The 11774-nt window shown below is 42.8% G+C and overlaps 1 protein-coding gene and 1 long non-coding RNA gene across 2 annotated transcripts; one reads left to right on the top strand and one right to left on the bottom strand.

Annotated features, from left to right (window-relative positions):
- Positions 1-632: 632 nt before the first annotated feature.
- On the bottom strand, positions 633-11390 carry HEY2 (hes related family bHLH transcription factor with YRPW motif 2). Its single transcript, XM_077162812.1, has 5 exons — positions 11237-11390; positions 9285-9363; positions 9074-9157; positions 6644-6725; positions 633-2708 (listed from the first exon to the last, which is right to left on the bottom strand). The coding sequence occupies exons 1-5, from the start codon at positions 11317-11319 to the stop codon at positions 2023-2025; spliced, it is 1014 nt and encodes a 337-aa protein (XP_077018927.1). The 5' UTR covers positions 11320-11390; the 3' UTR covers positions 633-2022.
- LOC143685165 (uncharacterized) lies at positions 2248-7551 on the top strand. The gene is made up of 3 exons (XR_013176426.1): positions 2248-2395; positions 5474-5558; positions 6348-7551. It is a non-coding gene; the product is annotated as an uncharacterized LOC143685165 (long non-coding RNA).
- Positions 11391-11774: the final 384 nt, after the last annotated feature.

Raw genomic sequence — 11774 nt, 5'->3', positions numbered from 1 at the left:
ACATTATTTTTTATTCTTTACATGTTGTTTGGCCCAACAGCTTCAAGAACTCTTTTTTAGCCTTCCCTGAAGAAATCAGGGATACCCCAAAAACCTCCACAGCAACAAGGGATATTTTCATCAGGGTTTAGAGGATCTATCTTTAGGATGGTTGCATATACCTATCATAAGCTTTTTTTTTTTTTTGCACGGGCAGGCACTGGGAATCAAACCCAGGTCTCTGACATGGCAGGCAAGAACTCTGCCTGCTAAGCCAACGTCACCTGCCCTAGAATATGCTTTTTTTTTTTCTAGCATATGCTTTTAAAACCCTCTATAAATGTTTTTGAGTTGCAAAATGTATGCCCCATTTCACTTTATCTTACTTCGGTATACTTTCATTTGGAAGTCTTGCACTTCTCCAAGAACCACAGTTAAGAATAAAAAAGAAAATATTTCTTGTTTCCTAGTAATGTCATACCTGCCTATGCTTGATTTACAAGCTCAGAAAAATGCTATTTTCAAGCACTCAGAAAATTTTTCACTTTGAAAGAGAAAAAGAAAAGATCTGGGTTAAAGTGTTAGTTAAAAGAAGGCCCCTCTTGACATTCACTTAAATTTGTCCATTCTGTAAAGCAACTCATCCACGTAAAAACATTCAAAAAGGACTTCGTTTAATTAGTGATATGTAAAGACTTTTGCATAGAAAAAGGTTACAAAGTAATGCAAACAAGACTAGGTACAGTAATTTTAAAACAAATATTTAAAAGTATAATTTTGCATGTTTAACATTCTCATGTTTATTGCTTTCTCCACACAGCAGAGAAATGAAGTGCATAATAATACATGCTGTGTCCTTTCCTTTCAAACCAATCTCACGTGCTCAATTTCAATGTATTGAGATTTTGTCATAAAACAAAAGCAATAAAACAAAACCAAACACTATTATGTAGCACTAGTCTAAACATGGACAAAAAATAATTTATATACATCCCTCTGAATACATTCATCTTGATTTTGGATCATATGCAATCACTAACTTGATAAAGAACATTTAAGAATCCTGGTTTTCTCTCCCCAATACTTGCTCCCTGTCTTATTACCTCCAGAAACGCAATTTCTTCCAAAAGGATATTACATGTTATCAGAAGTGAAGAAGATAAACATGAAAGCAGTCCAAATTAAACTAAATAAATTAATCCAAACTTTCGCAAACTGGAGCGTTTTCAAGGTGGCATATATCAACTTCCAGTGGGCACACAGTAAGCAATTGCTTCTAGGTGCACTATATGAAGTATGGTTTATATAAAGCAGCACCAGATTTGAGCCATCCACAAAAAAAAAAAGGTGCCTGAGTACTTGCAAGCAGGGCAGAAATGCTTGTTAATCTGGGCACTGATGGGATAATTGCTTCTACCAATTCATGGCTAAATGTCACCACTTGGCAAGTCTGTACAAAAAAAAGCAAACTAAGATAGTTCTTTCCACTTTAAAACTATTTTCAGCAATCCTTTTGGCCGATAGAAACCTGTTCGTGTCAACAGAGTCTTCTCTGGAATTGTATTAAAACGTCTGCCGCCTAATCCAAGACTTCTGCCCCTTTCCTTTCTTAACCCAACCTCTATCCTCTTCTCGTGTAACGTTACATGTTCAGAAGAACACTGATAAGCTCAGGCACTTAAGAAACATGATTTCCCCCCCTTCTAGTTGTAAAAAAATTCGGTCAGGGCATTTTTCCTTCCCATTTTGCACACACAGATGTACTGCCGGATGTTAAGGTCCGTGTCATTTTCCAGGAAACTCTAAATGGAAGCAAGCGCGAAGCTTTCAAAAGTTGATGTCAGTCTGCAAGCTGCCTTAAAAAAAGAGAGAGAAAAAAGATAATACCACGTTTCCACTTGTGAGGTGTGTCAAACAGCTTTATTATTCCTTTGTAGGCATCTGCATGGCTACCGTCAGCGTGCAAAGGCTTCGGGCCGGCTCGGAAATGAAGGACGTTCAGCTACTACCGCAAGAAGTTTGGTGAAAAGCTTCCTTGAAAACTTAAAAAGCCCCAACTTCCGTCCCCCAGGGCCGGTAAGGTTTACTGCTGGCTCCGCCGCCCGTTTGCGGGGCGCCGGCCGCGGCCGACACCGACAGCGGCGGGCTGATGGCCGCGGCGGCCGCCACAGCAGCGGCGGCGGCGCTCGGCGGGAGCACGGGGAACGCGCCCGCAAAGGACAGCGGGAAGCTGTGCGCAGCCGCGGTGGCCGCGGCGGCGGCGGCGTGGACGGTGGCCGACAGGGACAGGAGCGAGGTGGAGAGAGGCGGCACGCACGGGGCGACGCTGCCTGTCGCCGGCATTCGAAGGGCAGAATCCGCGTGGGCAAAGGTGGCCGTGAGGAGCGCGGAGCCGTGGGCAGGAGGCACTTCTGAGGTTGTGGAGAGGCGACAGGGGGAAGACTCCGAAGCGTGGAGGCCGCTGGGTTGGAGCAGGGCGGCGGGGAGGTGGTGGAAGGCCGCCGCCCAGTGGTGCGGGTGCAGCGGCGGGTGGGGCGCCATGGAGGACGTCAGTGCCGCTGCCTCCCGCTGGGAGGCGCACGTGCTGAGATGGGAGACCAGGCGCACGCGCAGTGGGTCCGCGGAGTCCAGGCCCTCCACCGAGCTCAGGTAGCGGGCCACTTCGGTCAGGCACTCGCGGAACCCGATGCTCATGAAGTCCAGAGCAAGCGCGTGCGCGTCAAAGTAGCCTGGAGGGGGGCGTGGGCAAGCAGGGGGAGGGCGGGGTGGAGAAGCAGAGACCCAGATGAGACAGATTATGATACAGTTATTACCCAAAACCACCAAACGTGTCCTTGAGAAGATTTACATTGAATGATCAGCCTTTCTGAAAACTTTACCCGCTATTTTTGTTTAAATCTGGGGGGAGTTAAGAAAGTATAGTTTGCGATTTATAAATATGACAACTCTGAGAATGCAGTGCTACAGTTGTTCTTGCAACCAACTATCACAGAAGTGGGCAGGGGAATTAAGAACATCCATGTTTCAAACATCTTCAGAAAAACAAAAACAAAAACTTCTTAAAGGGTGGAATAGTGAAATTCCCCAGGGAGCTTTTTCATGGCAAAACAGGCCTTCCAGTCAGTCTCTCTATCCCTGTCACATGAGTTGGAGATTGATGTTTATCTGAAACATCCTAACTCTGTTCCTATTTGTATAAGAGAAGATGAAATAATCTTAGTAGCATGAGGATTTTCTTGAAAAACGTGCTAGAATGTCATCTGAATAAAAGCTGAAATGTTCTTGACTCACAATGTTTATCAGCAAAGTGAAGACACCTTGTTCATTAGTCTGAAAAAATTTACTGAAAACAAAATGAGATTTCTTTAATTTGCTTACTAGTTTGAAGGTCTAGAAAATGTAAATTTCTCTCGAGCAATGTAAGACTGCTTACTGATGTGATGAATATACTATAACTCCTAGTTTCCTGAAGTTCAAATATGTATCTCCTTCCTTGTTCAGCTTACAGTTTTTCTGGAGTCCACCCAAGAAAGAATGTGTATTCAACTGTGTCAGTGTGTACACACACTGCCCGCCCTCCATGATTCATACCATAGAAATGGCTGGGGCTATGTCACATTAATCTGTGACTCTTTTTATCCAAATACATTATAATAGAAAATAATAATGTCTGACTTTTACAATGCCATTTTAGGGCACAATATTAATCATTCAAGAAAATGCCACCACTATGAATGAGTGACCTCTAGTACATACAAATGACCCCCTCAGGTTTCTTTTTCACATGCAAAATTTTTTAAAGCAATTTTTAAGTTAAAATTTTAATCCATGTGTATATATGTGAATGAGAAATATCATATTCAACAAAGTGATTTTCATCTCAGGTGTCTGCTATATTGTTTATGTTTTGCAGATAAAACTATTACCTGTTTCATTTATAGTCTAGTAAAAATCAGACTATCTTATTCTGTAATCAGAGAACTTTGGAAAACAGCAGACATATATATTCAGAGTACTAAACCCAAAATTTCAAAGGAAATTTGGAAGTCCCTAAAAATATGTATGGGGACCTCCCCCCCAAAAAAAACACCCACCATTAAACCAGTAAGGACAACAGCACAAAGCTGGCCTAAAAAGGTGTCACCAGTGTGGAAGCTCAGTAACAAAGACGATCCCAGGGCTTGGCATAGTTAGCAAAGGCCCCAGGGTTGGGGGGGGACAGCATTCCTGAAGAAGATGCCCTCACTGAAAGCATTTCACACAGAAGTCTGCAGGGTTCTCTGTAGAGCTTTATGGGCTTCTTACTTCCATGAGATAAAGAGGGAAGTAGTCATGAGAGGAGACAGAGTCCAGAAACCAAAATATTTAGAAATTTAGGTTATTCTACTAAATTCTCTCTAGAAATCATTGCATTAACAAGACAGACAATAAAGAATGAAGTGACGGAACCCTAGGTTCTTCCGAGAACTTTCATGTGTGGCCATAAAGCAAGTGAAATTTGTGGTTTGCCTGTTTTGTTGTATACAGCCAGAGTCCTCTGTTGGGAATATAAATTATGTAATTCCTATCTTATTGCTAAATGCCAAGGTAAATGACAATGAGCAGTTGTGTCCTAGGACTGAATCTTGCCAAAATAACACACACGCCCATGCCAATGCCTGTGGGACAGCACTGCTCTAAGAGCTTCAGATGAATTAACTCCTAATCTTGTGAGGTGGACACTATCATTATCCTCATTTTACAGTTGAGGGAACAAACTCAGAGAGGGTAAGTCATTTACCTGAGGTCACAGAGCTAGTAAATGGCAGAGCCAGAATCTGAAATCGGACAACTCAACTGCAGCATCTTTGCCTCCCACCACTGCATGCTAACGCCTCCAAGGCTGATGCCAGTTTTTGCACTGCCGGCCCAAATTGCCAGCCCCTTTGGTTGAGGCCCACAAATTCTCCTGCTAGATGAACTCCCTAGTGACCCCGCAGTCAGATGACTTGTATGTAGTTTGTTTGGAAATATCTGTTCCTAAACTATTTTGGGATAGACTTTAGGATTATTCAGGTAGCCAAGAATAGCAACCAAGATGGAACTCAGTTTTTCTAATGAAGCATAAGAATAATGTTACTCTTTGGAAGTACAGCTCACGTCAGATACTTGAAACCTGGTAAAACTTCTCTGCCTTGTAGCTAACAATGCCAAGGGAGGGAGCGCAACTAGACAACTTTCCCTGCACCATCCCTACCTCAGTCGGACTCCTAATATCCTGAGGTAGAATTGTGTGGGCAGAATTATGGGGCTGGAGGGGGCTTGGCGCTCTGAGTACTGCTGCAGTCCGCAAAGTACAGCAGAGTACTTCTGCCCCAGGTCAGCGGCTAGACAGGGGATCATTAGCTTCTAAGACTTCATCCATTTCTCTATTTTGTAAAGATGTTTGCATCCTATAATTTGGGTTATATTTTAATACAAATCACAATTCCTTCCCCTCTCCTTATCCATTCAGGACAGTTCCTTGGGAAGGGACAACCTGGGCTAAGTCACCGCATGAAGGCATCCCTCTAGGATGGTCACACTCCCTCCCCCAGCAGGTAAAGATGGTTAAGGTTAGGGCAGATGCTCCACAGGTACTTACCAGTAAGGTCACACCAGAATTAAATACCGAAATATTTCCATACTAAGTGGTAAACAGCCACCTCCCTCCAGCATCCTGCCCCACCCAGATCCAGTACTCGGCCACAGGCTCGAAAGGGTGAGCTAAGAGAGGCCCCCAGGATTTAGTAGCAGCATTTAATTCCTTGTGGTACTCCCTCCTTACCCAGTTGTTAAACATATTGACTAACAGTCTTGCCTAAGATGAATATCAAGGCCTCCTTGAAGGCAGTAAAAAAAAAACACAGAAGTGCAAAATTAAATCTGAGCGATGTGTAGGGAAGTGGGATAATAAAATACAACGCACATTACAGCTTTCAGGATCTCAGGTCTATCTTTCTGCATGAGGCGAGAGCCCCTCTCTGACCTGCTTGACAATTCCTCCCTGAGGCTCTGTCCACCACACAGGTCATCACACTAGGGCCCTGGGCCCAGACTCCTGCTCCAGTTACTCTCCCTAGAAAGGTTTCTAGCCAATGAGTAGCTTCTAGTCCAGAGGCATACTACCTGCATTTCAGATAGTTTGCTTTTAATCCAAGAAAAACCAAAATCTGAAAATAAACAAAATACCAAGAAAAATAATTCTAGAGTCACTTCCTTTGGAATACCTGAATTTTATTAGTCCTCATCCTGATTTAATGAAAAGAAGAGAAAAAGAAGGAGAAGAAAAAGATTGCCTCTAAAGCCTCGTGTTTATGTTTGTATGTTTGTTTTGTCTTTCTGTACAGATTCCACTATGCTCTTCTGAAGTCCCAAACAAATCTCTGACCAGGCCACTGTGAATGAAGCTTTACTCCCACAGTGTTATGAAAGCAAACACAAGCCCAGGGTCAAGTGCTTCTTTTGTTCCAGAAGTTCTTTCCCACGAGTTCAATCCTGCCATTAGCATTGATTTCCACAGCTTTAATCTGGGACCGCCTATCTCAGCTAGTTAAAGAACTTCTCAACTATGACTTCCCTACAATATTAGGGGCAAAAAAGAAGAGGAAGGTGGGGGGTGGGGGAGATGAAGTCACTTGCTTACCTTTACCCCCTGTTGCCTGAAGCATCTTCAAATGATCCACTGTCATTTGCAGTATTTCAGCTTTTTCTAATTTTGCAGATCCCTTTATAAACAAATAATAAAAGCTTACAAATCCATAGAAACTAATATAGAACATTTTACACTGAATTTAGCATTAAGGTTTTGATTTTTCTTCTGACTAGAAAATTCTAAATTGAATTTTTTCACAGGAAAATCTGAATTCTTACCAAACTTTACATAAAAGCACTAATTACTATGTCACATCAAATGACTAAAAGAAGGCATAATAAATGATTTTCTAAAAATTATAGGAATAAATATACCCTTAAGTTCTCTCCACCTAAACTATTACAACTGCAAAAATCTCAAACTTTGGATCCAATACCTACTTTGAATAAAAACATATTAGGGGACATCCAACAGTCTTATATAATACTTAAGTCTATACCAGTTGAATACCAACTCTGGAGGATAAAAAGAAAGGATTTTTATCAAATTATTGTTAAAAGTAGATTTTTCAAAAATAGAAAAGTTCTTTAAATAATTCAAACTAGACCCCTAGTATGCCGAAGCAAAAATAAAAAGGGCAGACTTGCCAGGCTCCCCCCACCCCCTAATAATTACCAGCAGGTGTCACTGTGAATTCCAAGATCACAAACAAGAAGGAAAAATTTACTATTTATCTAGGAAGCACCCTAAATGCTTAAGGATTTTTGAATCCTTTAAAACTAGCTCTTAATAAAATAGCCTTAGAAACACTTTTTATGTCCTTTTTAAAACAAGGCAACCTCTAGAAACCAACTAAAAAATAAATGTGGGGCGGGCCACGGTGGCTCAGCAGGCAGAGGTCCTGCCTGCCATGCTGGATACCCGGGTTCAATTACCCGTGCCTGCCCATGAAAAAAAAATGCCACCTCAAACCTTCTTGAAGGGCTGTGGGTGGTTTCTAATTTCCTGGAAGAGTGAAATAATTAAACCAAGATGTTTTTGTGAAAGAATACTGAGGATTATTTCAGGTTCCTTTGCTTTATTTATTTGTGAAAATTATCAGGACCCAGTAGTACATGGTGCGAGTGCCAGAGATCTTTTACTGCTCTAAAGAACGCTCCTGTAATCACACTATGACAAGGCCAGCTCGCTGGAACTGGTAGCCAAACCCTGCAAGTGGAAAAGCCTGTGTTTATGGTAACTAACTGCCAAACAACTGAGGTTTGCTTTTAAAGTTGTTCTAAGTCAACATTTAAGAAAAAGCTAAGAAACCAAGAAAAAAAAAATACTGACTGCTCCTCATAACTGTAGACATTTTGGTACTCCAAAATTTAAAAAATCATTGATTACTGACATTTTTCATCTGCAGCTTGGAATTGCTACCAATCAAAACTACAATTTCCACATTACATTTAGCTTATCAAAAACAGTCTCAGCATATAGAGTGGGTGTCTTTTTCCTTAAAAATGTATACTTAATAGCATATCACATCCTGTATTTTTGTCAATGTTAAACTTTTCCATGAAGAAAAGCAGTTTCAGCGAAAGTAACTAATAAGTAAAACTGCAGTTTCTGGGTGATTTCCAAGAGCTTTGTAGGCCTTGTTCATTAATGTTTGTGGTTCTTGAAGTAAACAACAAAATGGGATAAACAAACAACTGCTGTCATTTACCCTATTTGGATTACATTGAAAATATTTTCAACAAGGACATACTGCCATATTCTTTGAAAAATGTTCTTTAGAAATCTGCCAGTAGCTACCATGCTAGGAAGAGAGACAATTTTTCTAAAACCACAAAGTAAGATTTAAATAGTTGGCCTCCTACTTTTCTAAATTTGCAAAATCTATCTTGTAAAGGTACTTGAAGAGAAAAGGGCACTTAGGCCTAGTTTAATTTTTACCCAACTTTCAAAAAAAGGTAGTTGAAATCAAACATCACCCAGGGGTTAAAAATGAAAGCAAGTGCCTTGGTAAGTATAACTTATTATTATTATTATTACTACTATTATTATTATTAAGGAAATACAGCTGGAGGGGTTATTTGGTTACTATTATTTTAAAATAAAAAGCCTGCTTTTTTAAAAAACAGCTTGAGACAAAATGAATTTTACATATGATATGTATTTTTTGAAGAATACTACATACAGCACCATTTTAAACAAAACCACTACTGGTATTCATAAAAAGAACAGAGAAAGCACAAACATTGTTACCCTTAAGGGAAAAATAAGCAAAAGAATGGAAATGTTTTTCAACTTCATGATGGATTATGTTTTTAATAGTTTTGCCACAACAAAGCATTTTATTGAAATAGCTGCTCTGTGCCAGATCAGGGCACATACAACATTATTTTAATGAGCTTTAACAAGAACCCACATTCCCAGATGAGAAAATCTGATTGTTTTAGCTTTTGGGGGAGATGAGGGATGGGGGTAGCTTACTTGTTTTTCAAAAGCAGTTGGCACTAGTCGTCTCAACTCTGATAAACTATTATTTATCCGATCCCGACGTCTTTTCTCTATAATCTATCCCAAAGAAAGCAGAACAACAAAAGCTTATGAATACAGAAATGATAAAATTACTCGTAATGTAAAAATACAACTGTTACACATTAGGCTGGATTACATGAAATAAGAAAAAAAAATCACATACCCCTCTCCTTTTCTTTCTTGCCATAATCTGAGATGTTGTTGTTGGAGAATTTGATCTAATCACAGAGCTAGTACTTTGCCTATGAAATAAGAAGAGTTTGTCAGGTGCTACATTAACGTATCAATGGTTTCTTGTGGGTACTTGATGGCTTCATTAAATATTCAGAATGACTGTACAGTTCATGTGCGTGTTTTTTTGTTTTTTAAATTCTTGCTTCACTCTTAGTAAACTTCTTTTAGTCTTCATGCCTCTTTCTACGTAGGAATGATGCATTTTTTAAAAAAATGGGTAATCTAGATACCAAATTCATTGGCAAAAACTTCCCTGAACTTTTACTTAATTCTCCCACTGACATAATTAAGGGCAATTAGGGTGAGAAGTTAATTATTAATACTTCTTAACCCCACTCACATGTGCTTCTTAAAAGTCAACTAATCTCCTCTAATAGCATCCTCTCCTCTGTCCTGTCAAGCATACTGAACAAAGCAAACCTATTTTAAAATAAGGGTCATGTTAAGCACCATTATCAAACAAATATATAGTTGTCGCGTGTCAAACTGTTGTCCCCCATTAGAGGAAATCTTTAAAATAAACAAGTTATCTTACTGAGTCAAAACTTCAATTATCCATATCTCATAAGGGAGGGAAAAAAAACCCAACAAATTTGATGGTTTTATGCTAATCCTCCCAAAAGAATATCCAAATTAAACAGGTAGCTGATAGGAACATTAAAATTAGATCAACAATTAGGTAAATGTTTTCCTTTGAAAATGAAACTGGAGGTAACAGTCTTCAGTCAAACCTCAAACCTGTAGGAGGTGCAATCCATCTTGAATTTACTAATAAAAAGAAAGACATCTTATATGGAAAGTCCAATCACATTATTACTTTGTCACTTATTATTTTGTTGGTTCTCCCTAGTTTGTATCTGTTTCTCTTCAGAATTCACGGAGATAGTATTATGTCCTCAAATTCTCCAGGTTTCTGCTATTGTTCTCTTTCATTTTAGAAATGTTGGCAACACCAGGTTCCTATTACTTCACCTTCTCACTTCTGGGTCTTATTTTTAAATTAACTGTCCCCCACATTTCCGCCCCGTCCTCAATTGGTTTCGCCTTTTACGTGACATCTTTCATACCTCATTTCTTAAGATGACATGATTTCAGCAAATCGATAGGTAACTCTGCAAACGGCATTTCACGTAAATATCTTTGCTCTAGCTTATCTGGGGCTTAGGTTTGCACATATTTGATTAACAATGCTTAAAAAAAACGTTTTCCAAAGGTAGGAAAAATTCTGCTCTTTGAGTGACAGCTGCAGATAAGTAATTAAGGTGCTTCTGGGGATGCTAATTAGAGGCAATTATCATCTGACCCGCCTCGGCACTAAAATGCCTCGGTAATCTCCCTCCGTCTGGGGAAAGTGGAGGTCTGGCTTCTGCGATCGCGACCCCGGTCTTTCCCACATTTAGGGACAAGCAGTCAGCGTCGCAGCCCGGGCCGGTCCTTCCATCTGTCCCTCACTCTCGCCTCAGCCCCGGCGCAACCTACTTTGCCTTGAAATCCAAAGTGCCTTAACTTCTCCAAAAAGCAAGTCGTGTTTTGGGCTTAAAAATACAAAATCAGGTTTTCCTTTCTGCTGGCCCATTCTGAAAGTGCGCCCAATTACAGCGTCGTTTGGGCCGTCCACCGCCGGGACGCGCAGGCCCCGCGCCCACCGCGGACAGGCGGGGAGCTTCCTCCCCACGCCGGCACCTCTCCTCTTCCAGCGCCCCCACCTCCACCTCCCCGGCCGCACCCCAGAGCACGCTCAGCGCGCGCCCACCACGACAAGTTTCCCCGCTCGGCCGGGACCCCGAGGACACGAGCCCCGAGAGTGCCACGGAGCCGCCCGCGCGCGGGGCTCTCCGACGCCCTCGGGGCCCGCGGTACTCCCGCCGGGCCCGCGCTCACCCCGAGTAATTGTTCTCGCTCCCCACGTCGATGGTCTCGTCCATGTCGCTCTCGGAGGTCGTCTCCTCACAAGGGCGCTTCATCGCGGCGCGGCCGCCCTACGGCCGGAGCCCGGACCCCGAGCAAGTGGCGGCGCCCTCCCTGCCCGCCTCCTCCCTCCCGCCCGCCCCGGATCCCGGCGGCGCGGTCGGCTCCTCGCGGCTCTTTCCCACGCCGCAGCCCCGCCGGGCCGCAAGTGCCGGCGCCAGCCACGCCCCCCGCGCGGGCGGGGCCCCCTCGCCGCGCCAGCTCTCCGCCTTCCACCACCGTCCGGGCCCCACCTCCTAAGGGGTCGGCTCGGCTCTCGATTGGCTGGGCGGAGGGAGGGCGGGGCCATGCTCGCCAGTGCCCGCCGCGAGGCTCCTCCGAGGCGTGGGAACGCGGCGGCGCACCGCGGCCGGGAGCTGAGCACGGGCGGGGAGGCCGGGCGGGCTGGAGCGCGGGGTCTGCGGCTCCCCGACAAGGGGCGGCTAGCGACCTCAGGCCTCTGCCTTACCCG

This window comes from Tamandua tetradactyla, chromosome 5 (assembly GCF_023851605.1).
Source record: "Tamandua tetradactyla isolate mTamTet1 chromosome 5, mTamTet1.pri, whole genome shotgun sequence".
NCBI classification, from domain to species: Eukaryota; Metazoa; Chordata; class Mammalia; order Pilosa; family Myrmecophagidae; genus Tamandua; species Tamandua tetradactyla.
This window is presented reverse-complemented; position numbering and strand designations above follow the sequence as displayed.